The 22341-nt window shown below is 46.5% G+C and overlaps 1 protein-coding gene across 4 annotated transcripts in view; it reads right to left on the bottom strand.

Annotated features, from left to right (window-relative positions):
- Positions 1–298: 298 nt before the first annotated feature.
- The window catches only part of LOC138566886 (biogenesis of lysosome-related organelles complex 1 subunit 3-like), a 45449-nt gene continuing 23406 nt past the window's right edge, over positions 299–22341 (bottom strand). For 3 of the 4 annotated variants that reach the window (XM_069644609.1, XM_069644611.1, XM_069644612.1), the window contains exon 2: positions 299–1698. In XM_069644609.1, the coding sequence (XP_069500710.1) occupies positions 1128–1685 (558 nt within the window). In that variant the 5' untranslated portion in view covers positions 1686–1698 and the 3' untranslated portion in view covers positions 299–1127. Of the gene's footprint in view, positions 1699–2366; positions 2559–22341 lie in introns of all 4 variants that reach the window. The other variant, XM_069644610.1, reaches the window with a different exon arrangement.

Raw genomic sequence — 22341 nt, 5'->3', positions numbered from 1 at the left:
ACGTTTCTTCTCTCTATAAGGAAACACAATGTGTAGTCTTGGATGCACACCACCCAGTTCAAAACGTGGCTGGAACCAGAAAAAATAAAAAAATAAAAAGACTCCCACATAGAGAGTAGATGCATTCTGTGAATTTGTGTGCCTTGCAACACGAGAATAATGAGTACAATAGTTTATGTGACATAAAGACAATTACTTAATAAAGGTTACTACTATTCTAAAACTATGGATGATCTGCTGAGGAATGCTGTAATGGATCAAAATGAGTGAAAATCATGGTCTATCAAGAACGCACCGCTGCTCGCAGAGTATAATTTTATTCAAAGACAGAGAAGCCTTCCAGGAAGGTCAAACTTTTTAGGTATAACATCCTCAAGTAATACTTTTGAAAAGAAGGAATACATCAGAAATGTTCATGGTGAAAGCTAACCACCCAGGATTTAAAATCCAGAGTCTTCTATTAATAAAAACATCTGCTCACCTGCTAAACTGAACTGAACTGTGAAGGTTCTACACTTGTGCAAATGTGCATATCCACATACCGTCTGAAGGAAAAACAGTATGTTGTCTATACCTGGCCATGTAAACAAGGGCTACCATTACAATTATTCAGAATACCACATAAATTATTCACCAGAGGTTTTCAATGTACATCCTTTCTCATCCTCATCTTTTTGGAACTTACATTGCTCAAGCAAGTTAAGTGGCAATTGACAGCTAGTTAACATTAAGAACTTGATGTGATGACCAAAGAACTGTTCCAAAGTTTTTTTATACACTCATTGAAAATCCCAGTCACTGGGATCTGAGTAATGTGATATCATTTTAAGGGGTTAAGATTCTGAGGGAATTTCATCACGCACAAAGCTGTTTGTTCTACTCCTGCATATGTATCTCAAATAATAGGGATATGTAATCTTCAGAGTTTTAACTTTTCCAAAGTGTTCATCGTATCAGTTTAGAAGAAAATACCAATCAGAACCGCTTCTGGAGTAATGCTCCTTGTTATTATGTAAAATGGTGGTGGAACTACACACATCATCTGATCGATGACAGTCATTCCAGGTCAATTATCAACTGAACAAGAACATCAAATGCATGGGACCATATTGTTATGACCAAGAAGGTTACATTCGGATATCAGGAAGCAAATTGCAGCTGGTGATGATGTCGATTTTGTCAGCAACTGTTTTTAGATCATCCAGGACAAGGCGGATGCTGTGTGACGCACTGATGATTCCACTCTGGGAGTTGTTCAGCTGGTTAGTAATACTGCGGACTTCTTTAGTAGCCGTCTGGTACACATGCTTGATGGTGCTGGTGACATCATGATGCAGCCGGGCATTGCTTTCAAGAAGCTTTTGTTGTAGCAAGGTGCTGTAACGCCTATGATGCTGAATATTCAACGCAGGTTTCTCTTCTGTTGCCACTGGAGACCTTGCCTCATCGTTTCTGATCACAATCAAGGGGGGAAGGTCCTTGTCAGCCGGCACAGGTGTTAGTTTGTTATGACTTTGCACAACATCTTCTTCATCATCATCAGTCTCTGACGCTTCACCAGGAATTGTCATGCCAGTAATACTAGAACTCATTGCTGGGTGCATGGTCCCAAGGTAATTCTCATCCTCCGAGTCGGTTTCCGAGGCTTCACCTTGCACCACTGTTTGGTATTTGTTTGTAGACATCTTGTTTTAATTCCTTCAAATAAAAACACAAAGAATCATCATGAATCATGACACAGTTAGATTCAAACATACAATACTAGAAACATTGCTCTTTAAAGAAAAGTAATGTTTGCCTCTACGACTTCAGCAAGCTGGTAAAACAACTTGTGGATACCATTTTTGGGGCAAAAACAAGACAGTTCAACCTGGCTTTCTTCTGAACACATAATGGAATAATGCATTTTTGTAATGTGAAGCATGAAGAGCAACAGGGAACAACACAGCTATCCTAGAATCATAAATGTATGATTGACCATGTATGTCCAGCCATACCAATAGACATATTGCTACCTCAACAGTATCTATGGAAGCTTGAAACCAGCTCACATTGAAGGTCATTATAGTAATGAAGATTGCCCATGCTTATAGTGCAGGGTAGTCTTGATTCCATTAAAGACACAGAGGCGAGCATTATGTTTTACTTTCTTTATTACTGCAACTCACAGCACTTCACATTTTTTGTAACTTTTGAAACTTAACACGTTTTGTTTACTTCGGGCTTAGGAAATCAAAAAGGTCCAAGAGTTTTAAAGGTTCGATCAAAAAACTACAAATCCCCATAGGCCTCTTGTATCTGGCAGTCCGGAGGCCATAGACTCTCTCCCATCAGTGCTTGCCCCTGTGTATAAATAGCTTCCCCACCTGGGTCCTTTCCTCTTTCAACAGCGAAACTCTGCCCGAAATCTCAACAGTTAACTTTCAAACTGCTTGAAACTGTCTTCTCTCCACGAATGGACTACGTCTTTCTTGACCATGGTAGAGCAGACGCTTGTAGAAACCTTGAACTGACGAACTTCACCCTGTCTCCTTCTTGGGTCGTCTTTTGCTCTTCCCCTGGAAAAGGACAGAAACACTATTGTGAGGGTGGGAATACTCAAGTGTGTACATTCCATAAACATACTTTGACAGTTTGCTTGCGTATTTCTGGGTGGGATATAATGCTTGCCTCTGTGTGTTTAATAGTATCAAGACTACCCTGCGCTATAAAAGCATGGGCAAACTTCATTCTATGTCAAGACAGGAGGCGAGGATTATATTTGTTCAGAACTGTCCACCACTTTATTTGCTACTTGAGATATAGGCTTAAAATAAAAGGTCCTGAAAGTTGACTTGTTAGACCAATCTGCTGATTTCATAATAACTTGCAAAGATACCCCTGCTGAAAAATCTGGAGGCCATCGCGCCCCTTGCAGAATGAGCACCAAACCTGGATAGGTAAATGCCTGCCCAGTCCATAACTTCTCTGACCCATCTAGCTATCGTGGCCATAGCTACCGCATGGTATGGCTTCCTACTTGCTATCAGAACCTGTGCGACCCCTACTGGTCTCAGGTCAGCCAAGGCTAGCTCGTAATCCTTTACACACTGGGCTACGCATAACTTCTTATTGTCTAGGAAGTACGGGTAAGAAATAATGGTGGAGTTGGTCTTTGTTCGCTTTGCCACATTGAAGGCCACCCCTTCCGGGTAGAATATTTTCCTATCTACTTCTAGTGCTTTAACATCGGAGACTCTCCTGCATGCTACCAAACAGAGGAGCATCGCTAATCTGCAATGAAAGCAGAGATCGTGAGAGACTAGCATTGTCTGGCCATTTGAGGAATAGCTGAAACACTTCTTTTTTTTTTTTAAACTCTTTTTTTATTAATGGTCACATATAGGCCGCCACATCACAGCACAATTGTTTAACAGTTACATCAAGGGTAGAATATCTGTTACATTACCTATGACAATATTATGAAGACAAGTCAGGATCGGCAATCATGTTACATAGGTAGGATCTGAACGGGCCCCAAATGTCCTTGGGCCTGCATGTCGAGGGGCGGGTTAAAACAAACTGTTCCTCTGACTCGTTGACATATGTCAGTTCTTGAAGGAACTGGTTTAGGGTGGGCGGGAGCGAACTTTTCCATTTCTGTAAAATACATTTTTTGGCAATAGCGCATGCAATGTTAAATAATCTTCTAATTTTCTCTGGTTGCTTGCCAATGTCCCCAAACAAGTATTTCTGAGGAGTCAAATCGGGGGGAACCTCATTGAAGTCCTCCAGGAGCTCAGCCACCTCCCTCCAGAATCCCCTCAGTACCGGGCAGTCCCAGTAGATATGAAAGGATCCAGCCTGGGGAGCATTACATTTAGGACAGGCGTCAGAGGCATCCGGTGCAAACCTTGCGATTCTGGCCGGCGTATAATGTAGCCTGTTCAGAATTTTAAATTGAATCACCCTTAGACCAGCATTAAGCGAAACCTTCTTGGATAGCGCACAATAGTTGGCCCATTTCTTTTCTTCAATGGTCCCCTGTAAATCCGCTTCCCACTGCCCCTTTATCTGATTTAATGTGGGGATATGAGCTTGCACGGCTGTGTACAACCTAGCAATCCCCAGGCCATTTTTAGATGTTATCAATTGCACACAAGGATGGGGTGGGGGCTCATTCGGGAAGAGCGGCCACCTCTTTTGGAATGCAAACCTCATACGGTAGTATTGCAACGTTTTCAGGGGTCCACCCCCCAGTGCCTCAACAAGAGACCCCGGACCGCAAAAGCACCATTCACAAACATGTCACCCAGTTTCATTTCCCTGTTAGGGTCCCAGGACTCCTGTATGTTAGTGTCATGCGTGGGGGGTATGCCCGGGAAGTCCCAAAGCGGCACCTCTGGGTTGTAGGGGACCTCCACACCTAGCCTCTTAAATATCGCCATCCATGCCCTGACTGTGCAGCTAACCGGATTGTATGCACATGTGTCTTTATATTTTGGATCGAAAATGACTGACTGTATATTCGTGGGATGTGTGGTGTGTTCCTCTATCCATGCATGGGGTGTATCGTTCTCGTCATTATACCAATATTTCGCAAATTGAGCTTGGGAGACGTAATAATAAAGTTTGAAATCGGGGGCCGCCAACCCTCCAGAGGCATAGGGCTCCGCCATCCTCTCCCAGCTAATCCTAGCAGTCTTACCGTTCCAGAGAAATGTTACCACCATGGATCTAAGCCTGGAGAAGAAGGCCCTGCCCGGCCATATAGGAATATTAACGAATAGGTATAAAAGTTTAGGGAGGACCACCATTTTAAGAATGGCAACACGGCCGGCTAATGAAATTGGGAGCCGCCCCTAGATCTGAAGCTTGGAGCCTATTGCCTGTAGGGATTCCTCGTGGTTATCTGCATAGAGTGTGAGCTTGTCCCTGGAGACCATTATTCCCAGATATCTAATGTGGTCCGCGGACCACTTGAGTCCCACTGTGTCTGTAGGGCATTGGGTGGCAGGAGTTAGGGGAAATATTTCTGATTTCGACATATTTATGGTATACTCGGAATAGTCTGCAAACCCCTGGATCTCAGTCATGACGGGTGCTATATTAGCCTCAGGTTCCCTGACATATAATAGTGTGTCATCCGCATAAAGCGAAATTAGTTGGGTGGAGCCCTTCATAGTGATCCCTTTGTCTGAGTGTCTAAGACGGACCGCGGCCGCCATAGGTTCAATGGTCAGTGCAAATAGCAGAGGCGAGAAAGGGCATCCTTGTCTGGTCCCCCTTTCTAGGAGGAACATCTCGGAAATTGTCTTATTGGTCAGGACCCGGGCTCCAGGTTCCGTATATAGGAGTTTTACGTATCGTATAAACAAGCACCGAAAGGAGATAGACCCATGACACCGAGTCAAACGCTTTTTCAGCGTCAAGGGATATGGCCACCGCGTTCCTCGCGGGGTCGATCTGCGCCGTGATACCAAAGAGTCGTCTGATGTTTAGGGCTGTAGATCGAGTAGGGACAAACCCATTTTGTTCGGGGTGGACTAGGGACGGGACTGCCGGCAGAAGGCAATTCGCCAGGACCTTTGCAAAGATTTTAGCGTCTGTGTTTATGAGTGATAAGGGCCTGTAGGACGAAACATCCTGTGGTGGTCGCCTGGGTTTGTGGAGTACCACTATTATGGCCTCTCTCATAGTTGAGGGCAATCTGCCGGATTCGAGCGCTTCCTCCCACACCTGCTGTAGTATCGGCACAAGTTCCTCGCGGAACTCCTTGTAAAATTCGGCGCCTAACCCATCTGACCCCGGTGCCCTGCCTGTTGATAGATCCTTGATTGCTTCCCCAATTTCTTCCATCGTTACCGGCTGGTCCATTGCCAGTCGTACTTCGTCCGGGAGCCTAGGGAGGGAGAGGGCCTCAAGATAGGTCCTGATTTCTGCGGACGTTTTCTTATCTTGGTTAGAGTATAGACTCTTGTAAAATTCCATAAATTCCCCATTAATGTCTTTATCCCCAAGGAGAACCCTCCCCTGTTGCGTGCGTATGCTCGTGATCTGTGTGGGTTGTTTATCGTGTTTGATTAGGTTGGAGAGTGCCCTGCCAGCCTTGTTGCCCTCCCCGTACCTGCGTGCCCGAATCGGGGCCGCAACATATCGGACCTCCCTTAAAGCAAGCTTGTCAAATTCCTGGAGATTAGTGTGTATGTCGGCTAGCACTTTCTTGTCTTGCGTATTTGAATATGCTACCTCAAGTGCATCTAACTTCCCTTCCACTGCCGATAGTTCGGTCCTCACAGCCCTCAACATACCCGTAGTTCTAGACATCAGCAGACCCCTCATCCAGACCTTGAATGACTCCCATACCATCGAGAGTCTGTCAACCGATCCGATATTATTGGACAGAAACTCCAAAATGTCAACATGAAGTAACTCCACCACCCCGGGGTCACTTAACATTCCAGCAGACATTCTCCACCTCCTAAAGGGACTCGGGGTGTTCCGAAATAGTAGTTCCAGCAATACTGGGGAGTGATCGGAGAGAGTACGGGGTAGGATTTCACATCGCTCAACAGAGGGCGTCATAGGTGTGGACACCAACCAGTAATCAATCCTGGACTCGGAATCATGTACTGAGGAATAAAACGTTTATCTGCTGCTGCCCGGGTGAACCTCCCTCCACGCATCAACCAGTGAGAGCTGTGCAATGACATGTCTGAGGCTCAATGCTGTCCTGCTTGCGGGTCTCATCACCATAGAGGATCTATCAAGAACCGGATCAATGGTCAGGGTGAAGTCCCCCCTCCCACAAGACACCCGAAACATCCAATGCTGTAACCATCTGATATATATCCAGGTAGAAGGCCGGATCATCAATGTTGGGGCCGTATGTATTAACCAGGAGAAGCTGTTGGTTAGCCACCTCCCCCCAGACCATGACAAATCTCCCCTGGGGATCGACCTTGTGCCCACCAACCCGGAACCCAAGGCTTGGGTGAATAAGGGTGAGAACCCCTCTGGACTGGGTAGAGTAGTCCGTGTGGTACCTCTGGGGACCCCTCCCGGGCAGGATGTGAGAATTACCTGTCCCCACTGCATGGGTTTCCTGCAGCATCAGTATTTGTGGATTGTGCCTGGAGACATAGTTGGATATCTTCCTAACCTTAACTGGATTATTCAATCCCCTCACATTCCACGTTAACAGTTTGACCAGCAGCCCGTCTCCGGGGACCCGAGATGTCACATTAGCCATTTCCAAATCTCACAGGTGCATAATGTTCGTGCCATGTAAACAGTGTCAGCCCAGCTGCGACCAAAATTTTACTTTTCCAACAACAGGCCGTCCCCCCCCATCCTCCTTTCAGAGGTGGCTCCGGAAGGCAGCCAAAACTTCCAACAAAATGTCCCCTCGAGTCCATCCAACAACTGAACATAACTTCCCCTCCACCCCGTCCCACCCGTCCCCCCTCATCATCACCCCCAACTTGACGATGTAGCCCATACAACTTATGGAACATTCCACGGGTGGCCATGTTGCTTCACATGGCCGCCGATCAGGTCCAACAGCTCCACCGACCGAAGTGCCTGGTGTACCTCAATCAGTTATTCGTATGGGCCCCGGGCCCGCGCCTGGTCGCCGTACAAGTGTTTCTCATTTCACGGGTCTGGGCCTGTTATTTTGTGCTGGTCTGCCCCCTCTGGAAGGAAGGGTTATGGAAGTTTCAATATAATGCATGGCCTCCGCTGGGGACTCGAAGAAATGAGCCCTTCCCGCATGTTGAAGCCTCATTTTTGCCGGGAACATTAAAGCGTATGGGATCTGGCGCTCTCTTAGGAGCTTCTTGACTGGCTCATAGGACCTTCTGCTAGCTTGTACTCCAGAGGAGAAATCAGGATAGAAATGTATGCGACTTTCCTCATAGTAGAGGGTTCCCGCCTCTCTTGCTTTTCTTAGGATTGTGTCTCTGTCTCTATAGTTTAGAAGCCGAGCGATTATGGTGCGTGGTGGCGCACCTGGTTTAGGTGCAGGGGCCAGCGTACGATGTGCCCGTTCCACCAAAAATTGTTCAGAGAAGGCCTCCAGCCCAAACAGGGTTTTGAGCAGTGTCTCAAGATGTGTCTCCATTTGGGCCTTCCCAAAAGATTCCGCTACGCCTACCACACAAATATTATTGCGCCTAGAGCGCGATTCTAGATCCTCGCACTTGCTCTGTAGCTTCGTCATATTTTCCTTAATTTGGGTGATATCGCGGCTGTGGTGCGCGATAACGTCTTCATTAGTGCTGATACGGGTTTCAGTTTCCGTTATGCGTAGGCTTTCCTTCTCCACTCTAGCCTTTAAGGAGCCGATGGTAGAGACTATGTCATCCAGCTTAGAGTTTATTGAGCGGAACCCGTTTTGAACTATAGCTGTTAGGTTGTCCAAATTCTCACTGGATTCGGCTGCGGGGATCTCGGTGTCGGTCGAGTGGGCGTCGGCCGATGCGGCCTGTCCCTGACCCCCCGTGGAGGCGTCCATGGGGCCCTTCCTCTGCTTCCCCGGAGTCTTGGTGCCCTTAGCCGGCCTCTGTGGTTCCCCCATGAGTAATGGCGTTCCAGGTGGCGCGGCACGCCGTATTGCAGTTATCGGTAGGGGTTTGGTGTTCCGTCCGCTCGGAGACTTGAGCACACCGCCTCAACAAGGGTGGTTGCGGGTCCGATTTAGTTGCTGCCCGGCCAACCCCGCGGCAACCCACGGAGCCCTCTCTCCGCCCAGCCCCGTCTCCTTACCGGTCGTCCGTGTGGGTATTACTACTGCGATTCACTTCGGGTGCCTCGTCCCGCACAGCCCTGTGGGATTTGTAAGGAGTTCTATGGGGCTGAGCATCCGCGGAACCACCACCGGGGCCGGGTCGGGCCTGGAGCAGATACGGGCCGGAGAGTCGTCCACACCGCCGCAGCCCAGTAGCCGTATCGTGTCGCCAGAAGAGTGTCAGGGCAGAGCCGGGACAAAGCTCCACCCCTTTTGGGCCCAGCCGTTCCGGCCACGCCGCGGCTCCGTAGTAGTCTGCTCTGGAGCTCGCCTCCGGATACCTGTCACTCCGCGCGCCGGTCAATCTGAATCGTGCCGTAACTCCGGCGACCTCGGACCTCAGGATTTCGTCTGGTTACCCACGGGCGGCCGGGCAATCACCCCAGCCCGTCCGAGCCGAAACAGGCAGCGCTGGACGGATAAACTAGCTCAGGATTTCTCGGTGGAGCGGGAGCTCTTAGATCAGGCGGCCATTTCCAACGTGCGCAACAGTCCCCCCCGCTGAAACACTTCTTCGACGTCCCAGAGCACATAGTACTTGGGTGGCTTCCGCAACTTAACTACCTAAAACAAGCGCAGCACTCCAGGGTGCTCTCCTACTGGTTTTTCTTCTACTTTGTCATGTCCTGCCAATAAAGCAGACCTGTACACTAACATTGTCCTGTAGGCGCATCGATCGCAGAATTTTTCTGCTAAAAAATGGAGTATCTGCACTATAGATGCAGAAACACGATCAACACTGAGGGCTGAACGCCAGTCGACCAAACTTTTCCATGCCGCACCATAGTTCCTAGAGTTGGAAGGTGCCCAGGAGTCTCTAATGCAGTCGGCAGCGAGCTGCAAAATGCCTGCCAGTTCCCATCTTTGCCTGAAATTCTGTATGCGATCAGGCGGAGACTGCCCTCCTCCACCAGTGAGTTTATCTGGCCCCTGGGACCCAGCAAAATGTTCTGACTGTGAGGGATCATCCTCGGAAAATCCATAGAAAGTTCCATCACTACTGGGAACCCTGGTTGAGATTTCCGTAACGGATCTACTACAACTAGTTCTGCTAATTATCTGCAGACTTTCGCTAGCACCCTCGTCAACATGACAAACGGTGGAAAGCATAATGGACTACTCCTGTCCACTGATGCAAAAATGCATCCGTCATTACTGCTCCCGAGTCTATTCTCCAGCCGAAGTATTGGGCTGTCTGAGCGTTCAACCTGGACGCAAAGAGATTGATGTATAGGGGCCCCCATATCTCCTGGAGCTGCGCAAACATCTGCGGTTGCAGCTTCCAGTCCCCGGAATCCATGAGATATTGAGAATTCCAATCTGCTATGGCGTTCTGTTCCCCGGTAAGTACTCCGCTGTTACCGCTATGTGATGCTGCAGGCAGTGATACCAGAAGTCTTTCACTAATTCTGCTAACATTTTGGAAGTGGTCCCTCCCAATTATTTTTATGTACCATACTGATTGTCCATCTTGAACAAGACGCAACAATTTGCCTGGTCTTTGGTGAAGGCTTGTACGGCGAAGGATCCTGCCAGAAGCTCCAGGCAGTTTATATGCAAGAGAAGTTCTTCAGCGGACCACTTCCCTTCTGTTTCTAAGTTCCCACATCTTGCACCCCAACCGGCTCTGCTCGCGTCTGATTCTATAATTAGGTCTGGAGCATCGCCGAAAAATCGCTCGGTCATTCCATGTTCTGCAGCCACCAATGCAGCTCAGTAGGAGCTTCCTGGTCTAGTGTGATGAATTGGTGATAGCCCAAACCCCCTCTGAGGGGTCCCGTCCTCAGAAGTTTTCGGAGGAGATGAATCCCTTCCATCTGACTGGCCTTATGTTTTCCCCTCTGTGCGCTAAGAACATATTGCTGAGAAATCCCAGACTCCCTGCACATTATGCTCTGCTGGCGGCTTTGCTTGCTAAACTGCGCAGTTCGCCGTGGACTAGCTCTCACCCTTCTAGGGGCATACTCATAGCCTGGGTTTCCGTTCTCTGAAAAGGGACGCCTGCAAATTCTAGGTACATGCTCATCACTGCTTGCAGCACCCATGCATCACTGGATAGCTTGTGCCATTTGCCCAAGAATAAGAGCGTCCTCCTTCCCACTCTCGGGATATTCGTGCTCTGAGTACTCACCACCTGCAAAGTTTTGCTGTCTGTAAGTTCCTCTTCCTCTACGACCTTTTGGGTAGCGTGCTCTGGCTGGGAAGAATGTGTCCTGCTGCCTGCTTTCCCAGTATTGGGCTCGGGGTCCCTGGGGTCTACCCTGCATCCCAAAACGACCGGACGATCGACCCTAATGTTGTCCGGTCCCTGCAAAAAAATCATCCTGGAAAAATCTTGTGGATCGAGCTCTGAGCCTTCTCTAGGGCTGAGTATGTCCCTACAAACTGCACCATTTTTTTAGAGAAGGCTTCTCCGAAGAGCAACCCCTTTGCGCCTTCCCCCGCTTCATATGAAGCCAAGTCACTGAGTTTGCTATCCATCTTTAGCAGTACTCCTCTCGTTTCTGACGATAGGGCACAGTTGGCATTGCTTAAAATGCATACTGCCCATTGAGCTCAGCTGCCCAGGGCTTGCATGTCTACTGGCGGTATACACGCATTTCACCGCTGTATTTTTCATCGCAGGTTTTTTCATCGCCATTTTTATTTCGAAAAAAAACTCATCGTTTTTTTTTTTGGGGGGGGGGGTTAAAAAATATATAGTATATGGGTGTAAGGGAATTAAAAAAAAATTAAAAATGAGTTTTTCGAGAAAAAAAAAACGGCGATGGAAAAACCTGCAATGAAAAATACCGCGGCGAAATAACGTAGAACTCTACTGGCATACCTGTATCTTTGGCCCTCTTGGCTAGATCCATGATCTTTGCTAGAGGACCCACTAGATCCAACAGTTTGTCCTGGCAGTCTCTCCAAGCACGGTCTATGCCTTTCATGATGTCTTTAGCTGTCTTAGTGATGATGGTCACCATTTTTAGGTCGAGGTCTGGAGTATCTGTTACTTTGCTTGGGAGGGCAGGTCTAGGGCATTCTGCCCTCATTTTGGAACAGATCTCTCTGTCTAAAGGTTTCCTTATATGCCCAGACATATACATGGCTACCAGAGGTGAGGGCACCCATTCGGTGGATTTAGGGTGTCGGATAGCTTCTGGGTCGAACATGTCTCCCATGCCCTCTTCTTCTTCTGGAGGAGGGTCTTTGTTATCAAGTTCTAGGAGGGCCTCTCCTTTCTCCTCACCTCCTTCATTGTCTGGCGAATATACATTGTCTTCTTCCCCTTCATTGTGGAAGGGGGTTGTTGGTGTGGCACTGTCGCCTTCAGCAAAAAGGCTTTCTTTAGCCTAATGACAGGATCAACCTACTCTTGGGGTGCTGAATCCACCCCCTCCTTGCGGCTCAGTGGTGGTGGAGGGGATGCTGGGTCAAAGAGGACGTCCTCTTTCGAGCCTTAGTACACCCCTCGTAGTTCCCTCGTAGTTCCCTCGCCTGGGCTATCTGCCTTTCTCTTTCTGGAGACTTCGGGCCTGCTTTCTGCTTACCAAGGAAGGCCTCTAGCATGTCAAATCTTTGTGCGAGGGGCTGCACATCCTGCGACACAGCTTGCGATAGTGAGTCTCCCAATACTCTTTTAAAGCTAAGGGATAAGTCCTTATCCTCTTCTGTGGGCTCCTCTGCCCACTCTTCAGAGCTCCACTCTGGGGAGGTAATCTGAGATACTTGAGGGCCTTCATAGTGTGCCACTCTTCCTTTTTTGTTTGCACTGCAAACTGCTGTGGGAACTCAACCTTTTCTGTGCAGCACCTCTAAAGTATATTATTATAATGCCTTTTTTTCCTTTCAAAATATTTTGAGCTTGTATTGTTAGGCGTGAGCTACTGATCTTTGTCAGTCACAAAACGCAAGCTGAAGGCTGCCGGGAGTGGAGCTATGCTTTGCTGTATTCCAATTCCGAACTTGTATCTATTTGCGTGAGCTACACAGCTCTTTTAGCCATGAAATGCGAGTGGAGGCTGTCGGAAGTGATGTGCGTTTCGTGTCCCCAGTGCCCTGATATTCCTGCGGCCGCAACGCGACTGAAGCTAACAAGGATTCAATGTTCTAATTAAGAAAGGGAGAAGAGGGTGGGACCGGCTGCCTACTGTGAGGGCGTTCGCTCGCGGCTCCTGTCCCGGCCTATCACAGATAAATCAACTGTTCTTAGTACGCGCGTGCGGGAATGCTGACTGGAACAATATGTTTCTATGCGTGCCGAATCGGAATTGCACATAAATGAACAATCCCCAGAGATAACTCTATATCATACTGATTCTGTATCTATAATGGCACAAAGCTATGAAATATCACTACGCATGAAAAGCAAAATAAGAGAAATCCACTTATCTTGCAGCAAAAGAAAAGAGGAAAGGACCCGGGTGGGAAGCTATTTATACACAGTGACAAGCACTGATAGGAGAGCGTATATGGCCTCAGCACTACCAGATACAAGAGGCCTATAGGGATTTGTAGTTTTTTGATGGAACCTTTAAAACTTTTGGACCTTTTCATTTTCTAAGCCCTAAGTAAACAAAACGTGATGAGTTTCAAAAGTAAAAAAAAATTTGAAGTGCTGTGAGTTGCAGGAATAAAGAAAGTAAAGTATATGCATGCCTCCTGTCTCGACATAGAATTAAAAACCCATAAAACAAGACAAGCTTTAGACTATTTCTCACTGTTCTGGAGTAAGTTGGTAATTACTTGTTCACTTCCCCTAACATATTTGCACAGTGCTATCGTGCATCCTATGACTTTTGGGAGGTGCAGATTTACACACATACAATGAAAACAAACAACTGAAACTAAAATAATACATATTTTAAACATTGATGCAACATACCATTTCACTGTCAAGATAAGATGCATCCATCTGCTTTAAAAAATGAAAGCAATGCCCTCATCCTGCCTTGTGCAAACGTGAACATGTTCCTCTAAGAGCAAAGGCAGTCATTTACTTTGAGTTTTTAAGACGTTTGATTCAACTTTTCTGCAGCAAATGCTTTAACATTGATGGCGATTGGCTTTCTCCTCTTCTGGCTTTGTTTAAAGGCATTAGTAAGACTGTTTTAACACTAAGAGTGTTTTTGATTCATACAACAAGCAGATTAACCACAGATGTATTACAGTTTCTTTTGCTAGAGGAACTAAAGTTGCACTTGTTTATTGTGCAGTGACAACTCCCAGAGTTTTCGCCAGGAAGTGGGCTGATCAAATGCAGCTGAGTCTACCATAAAAACTCAGGAGGAAAGGTGTTGCAGAGCTGATGGTGACCTGCTATGTAAAGCTCATTGTGTTAATTTGCTGTTCGCTGTTCATGTCTCTCCACCCCCAACCTAGATAGTCTCTCTTGAGACTTTGAGCAATTCTATGTTTAACATGTATTGATAAAGCCAACAGTTCATATTTGTTAAGTGATGTTATTGGCATTTATTCCACGCCCTACTGCCACCTGCATGGGTCTCTAGTGGATCTGAAAGCAAAGGGAGTGAGTTAGGTACGTGGGGAGAGAGGTAAAAGGCAGGAAAGATTTGTTGTGTTGATGCATGTAGACTGAACGTTCCTTGACCTCTGCATGCAGGTCAGTTTCTAAGTGACATGTGACAATAACACTGAGGATTGGTGTCCAGAGGGGAGCTGTGTGTGTGCATGGTGCTAGGATGCATTGGCCGGATGTGTAAATTGATTGCAGAAGTGTGGCATTCTGCTGTTTTATGTCTATTCGGTGGGTTATCCTAGCTTGTTGTAGTTACTGCAATTCACAAGTGGCGCAGCTCTAGAACAAATAAATATTATAAAATTGCTGTGGGTGGCTTAATTGGTATGTATATAGAGTGTTTGAGGGCATTACCCAATTTGATCGAATCAAATGGTACATTTAACCGAATTCGGCCAGTACCATTCGATCGATTTGATTCAATCAAATTGGGTAATAAATATTGAACATGGGGAGCAGGTGTTACTGGGGGGTCCCCTGCTCCCCATGTTCTTTATTTTTGACCTTGTGGAGGTTGCATGGGTCTCCCCTGCTTCCTGATGGTTGGAAGCGGAGGACGAAAAAAAAAGAAAAGAAAAGTGGACCCTGCCACGTTGGATCCGTCCTGCGTTAGAAGGACGGAACTGACGCTGCAGGGTCAGGAGAGGCAGCGGACATGGAAAAGGTAAGTGGGGGGTGTATTGGAGGGTATGAGGGGACATAGATCTGGTGAGTTTGGCCCCAGTAAAAAAACGGTCAAACAACCCAGATCCTGTTTGAGTGAAGAGTTTGACAATCTTATGCAGGGAGATTAGTGGAGGGCCGGTGGGTGACTTAAAGCATCCACCAGTGTGGCCACGGTCTCGGTACGAGTGCCTCTTGGGTGAAATCTCGGTAGTGGTGCATAAAGGGGTAAGGTAAATGTTAGTTTATGTCCTGGGGCACCCTTAAGTAGGCTGGTGTCTCTTGGCAGTGGACAGTGGGCAGCAGCTAAACTGGGAAAACACAGTGTGAGGAATCACAGGATTCAGTCACTTCTCCCCAAGGGGGAGCCTTTCCCTGTGATGCTAGGGAGGTGAACCATCTAGGCAATATCCTCCCTGGGGGTAGAGGCAAACAGGACCGCGCCGGGAGATGATCCTGCCTTGGGGACAAGGACTCCCATTCCGAAGAGGAACTCCCTAAAGCAATCATCTATAATCCATCATTGATAGAGGAGCAAGTGGATGTCTGTTATTGTTATGCAGAAATCTTAAGTAAACATGGACAGAAATACTTGTCGATACTGAGAATAATATCATGCTAGTAATAGAGTACTCCTCTAACAGAGAACAAGGACTCTGATGCTCCACCGGGGAAGTCCCAGCATCGTGTCATAAAGCAAGGAGGTGGAGGAATCCAGACAGTGAGAGAAGCCCGTGAGCCTCAAATCAGCGGTGCAAGGAAAGCTGAAGCAGAGAGGAACATGCTGGTTAAAAGCTTGCCAGGAAGCTGGCGTGTCCATCCTACAGGGGTGAAATCCGAACATGAGGAAACAGAAGAACCAAATCCAGAAACGAGTAGCCAAGTCCAAGGTGGGGGCGTGACCGAGTGTTGGTGGACTGGGGAGACCAATAACTATGCCAAGACCATTTATCTGACTGCATCGCAAAGCGCGTACAATGGAGCGGAGAAGGAAACCGAGAATCGCGAAGCCAGCCAGGCATGAAGAGGAGAGGATCCTATCCTGAAGGCAAACTGGGTGATGCCAACCCTGAGAGTTAAAGTTAACAGGGAAAGCGGGAGACCTGGGAGGGATACCGAGAATGAAGAGAAGCATCCTACTCGTCTGAAGTGGGGATTTAATGTTCAAGTTATTGGAGAACAGTAAAGATCTATATAAGAGTGCTCCTACTCTTCTCAGTAAAGATGGAATAACAGAACAATATAAGAATCTTTATTTGAATAGTCACACTCGTCTCAGTAAAGACGGAATTACAGAGCAAGAATCACTTTTTGAACATTCATACTCTTTTCAGTAAAGATAGCATAACGGAGCAAGTAAAGAATCATTATTTGAACACTCATACTCATCTCAGTAAAGACGGAACAAATGAGAAAGTTAAGAATCTTTGTTGGATCTCTGATATTTGTTCCAATAAAAAGCAAGGAATAGAGAACAAGAAGAACTGTTACTGGAACACTCATACTTGTTCCAGTAGGACCAAACACGTGGAGAAAGAGAAGAACCATTACTGTAACATGTATACGCGTCCCAGTAAAACCAAAGACATGGTGAAAGCGAAGAACCATTATTGGGACGTCCATACTCATCTGTTAAATAGCAGGCAGGAGTCAGTAATTCAGGTTAAATCAAAGAAGGGTTTTATTCAGGTTTTACGACCGAATTTGCAGTTTGTATAACTCATATGACAAATAATGCAAAGTAAATAGGCTTCTCACTGGCACTGTGCTTTTCGGAACGAAATTGCAGCTTTTGAAACTTAAACCACCAATAATGCAAAACTAATAGGCTTTTCAGTCCTGCACCTCACTTGCAATGGCCATATCACGGAACATTCCCTTTTTTCTGCCGGCTTTTCCTCGTGAGCCGTGTTTGAACCAAGAAGGAAAATAAAGAAAACAAAACCACGAACGTTCCTCCCAGACGGCGTTGTGCTCTCGCAATTAGAGCTCTGCTCGTAAAATGTCACAGGAGTTCCAAGAGCACCCTTTCCTTGCCGTCTTTGTTTTCGCTTTTATTGTCCGGATCCCTGGTTTGAATGTGCGGCTGTAGGGGCTTCCTCGGTCCCAGGGATAGATTGACCTAGTATGCCCACTCGAATCCACTGACGTCCGGGCTCCACTCCGCTGTGCCTGCACTCGGCTCCTAGATGAAAAAATCAGGAGAGCTAAAGAGTTCCAGGTGGCTGTTTTTAACCGCACCTCCCCTCTACCCTCTTCACCTTCAGGTGTGCGCAATTCCTTCCACCTTTCCCCAGTCAGTCCCTCCCTTTTCCTCTCCACCTCCCGAGACACTGGTTTTTCTGCTTCTTTGTTTTTATCATGGCACAGTGCAACTTCCATATCCCATACTTTGCCCCCCTCGTATCTCTTCCTGCCACGGCTATAGGGAAAAGGGAACCTTTCCTTCCTGGTATGCATCCCCTTTTTATTAATTTTTAGTTTAAAAGGAATATATTTGTGCGGACCCAGAGGCATTATGGGAGATGTAGTCCGTGGTCTGACATCCCCTGTTGGAAAACTTCTTGTAATTCCTATCAGTGACATATTGACCTTTCTCGTGTTTTTATTAGTGGGAGTCACTGTTCTTGGTAACTCAGGATTACTCGACTTAACTCCCTGGTTGGAGTTTCCTTGTGGTTTTTCTGTTTCTCCTGGCCATTGCCGGCCAACCCCACGGGCACCGGGGTTTCCAGCCTCACATCATCCCAGTGAGGATCAAGAAGAGTTGACAGTCAATAATCATTACCAGAACATTCATACTTATCCCAGTAAGACCAAGAATAGTTACAGGGACACTCATTCTAGTCCCAGTACGAGTAAAGAAGTTGAGAAAAGCGAAAAACATGACTGCAACACACATACTTGTCAGAGTAAGACCAAACAGTTCAAGAGAAGTGGGAACTGTTAGTATAACTCTCATACTTGTGCCAGTAACTACCAAGTGGTGGAGGAGAGTAACAATCCTTTTGGGGACAATTGTACTTGGTTCAGCCAAGTAAAAGAGTGGACATTAAATAGAGAAAGAGTGTCAAGTTTAACTAACGAGAAGAGACAGCAGCATAATACTGAGAGGGAGAAAAAGTGTAAATTACACTGTTGAGAATTTTACAAACCCAATATCTGAACTATACGACTTGATCAAAGTAGTTAGCAAGAACTACCTGCGAATACATTACTAAAGTGAACTTGCTGAAAAGCAGACCACACAAGAAGTGAGTAATTCTCCTATGCCTCAGTTGTTTTGATAGGGCCATGGACAGGTTAGATAAGTTTTGGACCGAGGACAGTTCTAACTTTTGGACTTACCGCCGACTGACCAGCACCCTAGTTCGTTTGTGTTATGTAGGGAAAACCCTTAGCTTCGGGAAAGTTAGGAGTTTGGGATTTTTCTTTAATAAACAGATATTCTAAAATGGACGACACAAATCCTTGTCCTTATTCTGACCCGCCACAACGGGAGGAGTGGAAACACGAGGGAGCATGCAGAAGTGCACACCAAGCACACAATGGGGGAGAATAGTTCCTGAGTGAAGTTCAGAGTAGGGGTTCCAAAGAGGGTAGAGTACTAGCGTGGTACCTAGGTAAAGCTATGCTTGCTACAAGGCCAGGGTCTGATATCTAGGAGATAGTCACGGAAATCAAGTTGGGTATCAGAGAGGAAAAACATTGTAGTACACTAATAAGCAGAGGACACCAGGAGGCCAATTACAATGGGACACCAAGGAAACACCTCGCCAGAGGGGGGAAATTGCAGTTGAACATAGGTGCAAAATTACAGTTGGACATATTGGAGCAAATCACACTGGGTAGACCCACATCGGGCACTTGGGATCAGTGCAATATAAGATAGAAAGTACAATGTTGAGCAGGTTGGTGAGGGGTGCGAACCATCAACCCGCATATAGAATGGCATAACATGGCCTACCAAGTCATAACAAGTGTGACGATTCAGTCACTTCTCCCCAGGGGCGTGCCTTTCTCTGTGAGGCTAGGGAGGAGAGCTTGCCACACAGAGGCAAGCAGGACCTCACCGGGAGAGACTGCCCCAATGAGGACAAGGACTACGTTCTGATGAGGAACTGCCAAGGCTACTCACACACAACCTACCAATAAAAGCCAAACTTCAAAGAAGCCAAGAAGAACAAACTACCGTTTGCTATTGTGATAATAAACCAATGGTTCACTATGACGGAACCTATTTTCTAATAATAAGAAGAGTGCTCGGGTGATACAGAACACTCAAACAACAGAAAGAAAGGACTGTGATCCTCCACTGGGGAAGGCCCAGCTGCATGTCATAAAAACAGAAGGAGGAGCTCTGGGGAAGGAGGAAGCAGGGGACTTTTAATCCAGTGTTGCTGCAAGAGCTGAGGGAAGCCGGAACGTGCAGCGTGAAGACCTGGAGGACAGCTGGCATGTGAAACTGACGGGAGAGAAGCTGGACGCCAGAGAAACTGGGGAAACGGAGCCCCAATGAAGAAACCAAACTGTGAGTGGTGGCGCGAAGACCGGGAGGCAGTGGACTGTCCAGTCCAGCAATGACGCTGAGAAAACGACCCTTTTGCTTTGCGGAACGGTAGCCCAACGAGAGAGTGAACAAGAGAGAAGACAGAAGACAACCTGACAGCACGAGAGGATCATCCCATCCTGCAGAGAGGCCCGATGATGCTAGCCCCAAGGGAAGGAGGTAACAGGGACAGCAGGAGAGCCGGGAGGGAAAACAAATATAATGAGAATATGAATCATACTTGTCCCAGTAGGAGTATGAGTGAAAAGAGGAGATCAAGTGATAATCAGTACTGGAACAATCAGGCTCGTCCCAGTGAGAAAGGAGAGTGGAAACAAAGTGAGAAACTTGTTCAAAGTGTTTTTAACTGGCCCAGCGTAGGGTAGAGAGTGTGCACCGAGTCAAGAAAGAGCTATAACATATTAAAATCAAGAGAAAGAGAGAAAAGTAGTTGCTAAGAACTACCTACGAATCAACTACTAAAAGTGACTTTGCTGAGAAGCAGAACACAGGAGAAAAGAGTCATTCTCCTTTGCCTTAGTTCTTTGTGAATAGTGTCAGGGACAGAGTAGATTAGATTTGAACAGAGGACAGATCTTCTGTTTGAACTCTATAACAACTGACAAATACCCTTATTAGTTTGTGTTAGGCAGGGAAAAATTAGTTTAGGGATAGTTAGAAGTCCACATCTTTTCTTTTCATGAAATAAAAAACCCTTTAAATGGAAAGGTCCATCTTCTGACCCGCCACATAAGGAATAACAGTAAGCTAATTCAAAACTCTGGAAGGAGGTGTCAGAGTTTGAACAATTCTTACCGCCTGATAAGATCTAGCATTTCAGAAGTGACCTGGTGGATGCAAGAGTGTTAGCCCAGGACCTTTGAGAATCCACAGCCCCCCATATGGATACCTCGGCAAGATGGTTCGCTATAGGTATTGACTCCTGTCTGCAGGCAAGGATGCATGCCATGAAATTTGCGAAGGACATCCAGGACAAGGTCTTAGGTCTCCCGTTTGAGGGAAAAGACCTCTTTCACATGTCCACAGATGATGCGCTCATAAATCATCCTTTCCTTCCGTCTGATTTTCGCTCCAGATCCGTAGCGAGACTTCGTGAATTTCAACACTGCAAGGCCAGGCTTCCAGACCGCTCCCAGGCATACACCAGTGAAACCAGCAAAGCTCCTTTCCTCATTCCTCCTCCTCAGCTGGAACATGCACTACCTCTCCCGAGAGAGCTACAAAGTGATGGTCAGGGCTGGTCCCATGAAACACCAGTGGGGGAAGCATTTATAACAAACTGGATTCATTCAGGACCGCCACCTCGGAGGCTTATGTTCTTTCAGTTGCCTTCAGAAGCTTCTGTCTACCTTTCCCCCTTGTTCTTCCTTCCCTCAGCCCCTTTCTCAGAATGGCTCCCTAGCTCGACTAAAGGAAAAAGAGAAACCTTTCTTTAAGAAGAAAAAAAAGAGGACGTACCATGGACAGAGAAGGGTGAGGGATTTTATTACCTTCTTTTTACAGTTCCAAAATCCAACCAAGCTGTCCTGCTCACAATATTAGAGCTGTCGGATTTCAACCCTTCATCTTCCCCAGGAGAAATTCAAGATGATCTCTCTGCCCAGATCCTAAAAAATAAATATGCATATCTTCACATCCCGATTTGGCCCCAGAATCAAAATATTCTTTGTTTATCCATCAATGAAGCCCATTGCCAGTGCCGAGTTCTCCCTTTCAGGTTGAGCTGAGCTCCACGAGTTATATCAAGAGATGTTGGCAGTGGGGGACTACCTCAGACATAAGGGAGTCCATGTGTATCCATATCTGGGTATTTGGCTGCTGAGGTCCCACTGTACACGTTTAGCGGCTCTCCATTTAGAATTCTTGCTTCACTTGCTTTACCGTCTAGGCCTTTCTGTGAACTGGGCGAAATCCTTCATGACAGTCTCCCCGTGACCTGAACTTCATAGGATTCTGTTGGAACACAACAATGGCCAGGGTGTTCGTCATGACAGAGAGAGTGGACCTGCAGCCACTTGCTTCCTCTTCCTACAATCTACACACATGACCGCAGGGCGATTCCAGAGGCTGTTAGGGCCAATGGTGTCCTGTGTCCTGGTGATACCTTTAGTAAGGCTTACAACGAGAAGAACCCTCAACCTAGGTTGCTGATGATTCCATCAGAAATGGAATGCTATCTACTTTGGTGGTTGAACCAAGCCAACCTAGTGATGGGAGTTCCCTTCTCAGAGCCGTACACCAGGTTTCCATTACAACAGACTCCTTCAATCTTTGACGGTTAGCAACTTTCGACCAGCTGGAGGTGTTTGATGATTGGTCTCCTGCAGAGAGTAAGGAGCACATACATTTTCTAGAGTAAATGATGATTTTCTTGGCCCCCAAAGCCTTACAACCCAACATAATGAACAGAGCACTTAAAATTCAGACCAACACTGCAGTCTCAATGTTCCATGTGAACAAACAAGGAGGAACCAAGTTGTACCCCCTAGAGTTGCTGGTGACACAGATTTGGGGGATGGGCGATACAGAGAGGTATATTTTATTTATTTGCATTTTTAAGGGGCTCACACAGCCCGGGGGCATCGAGGCACTGTTACAGGAATATGACTTAGTTGCGCATTTATAACGCGCTTATTTTTAATTTTTTTATTTAAAGGTGCGTTTAGTTTTACATAAAGAAAACTTTTACAACATTGTCATTCTCATACAAAATAATAAAAAAGATTTATAAAAACAATATTAAGAGCCAAATGTTTTTTTAGAAGACTTTTTGAACAATTATTAAAATAATATTCATCAACCAACAAGTTGCTT

The sequence above is a fragment of the Ambystoma mexicanum genome, chromosome 2p (genome assembly GCF_040938575.1).
Source record: "Ambystoma mexicanum isolate Mex_15411 chromosome 2p, UKY_AmexF1_1, whole genome shotgun sequence".
Lineage (NCBI taxonomy): Eukaryota > Metazoa > Chordata > Amphibia > Caudata > Ambystomatidae > Ambystoma > Ambystoma mexicanum.
Note: the sequence above shows the minus strand (reverse complement) of the source record. Positions and strands in the feature narration are given on the sequence as shown.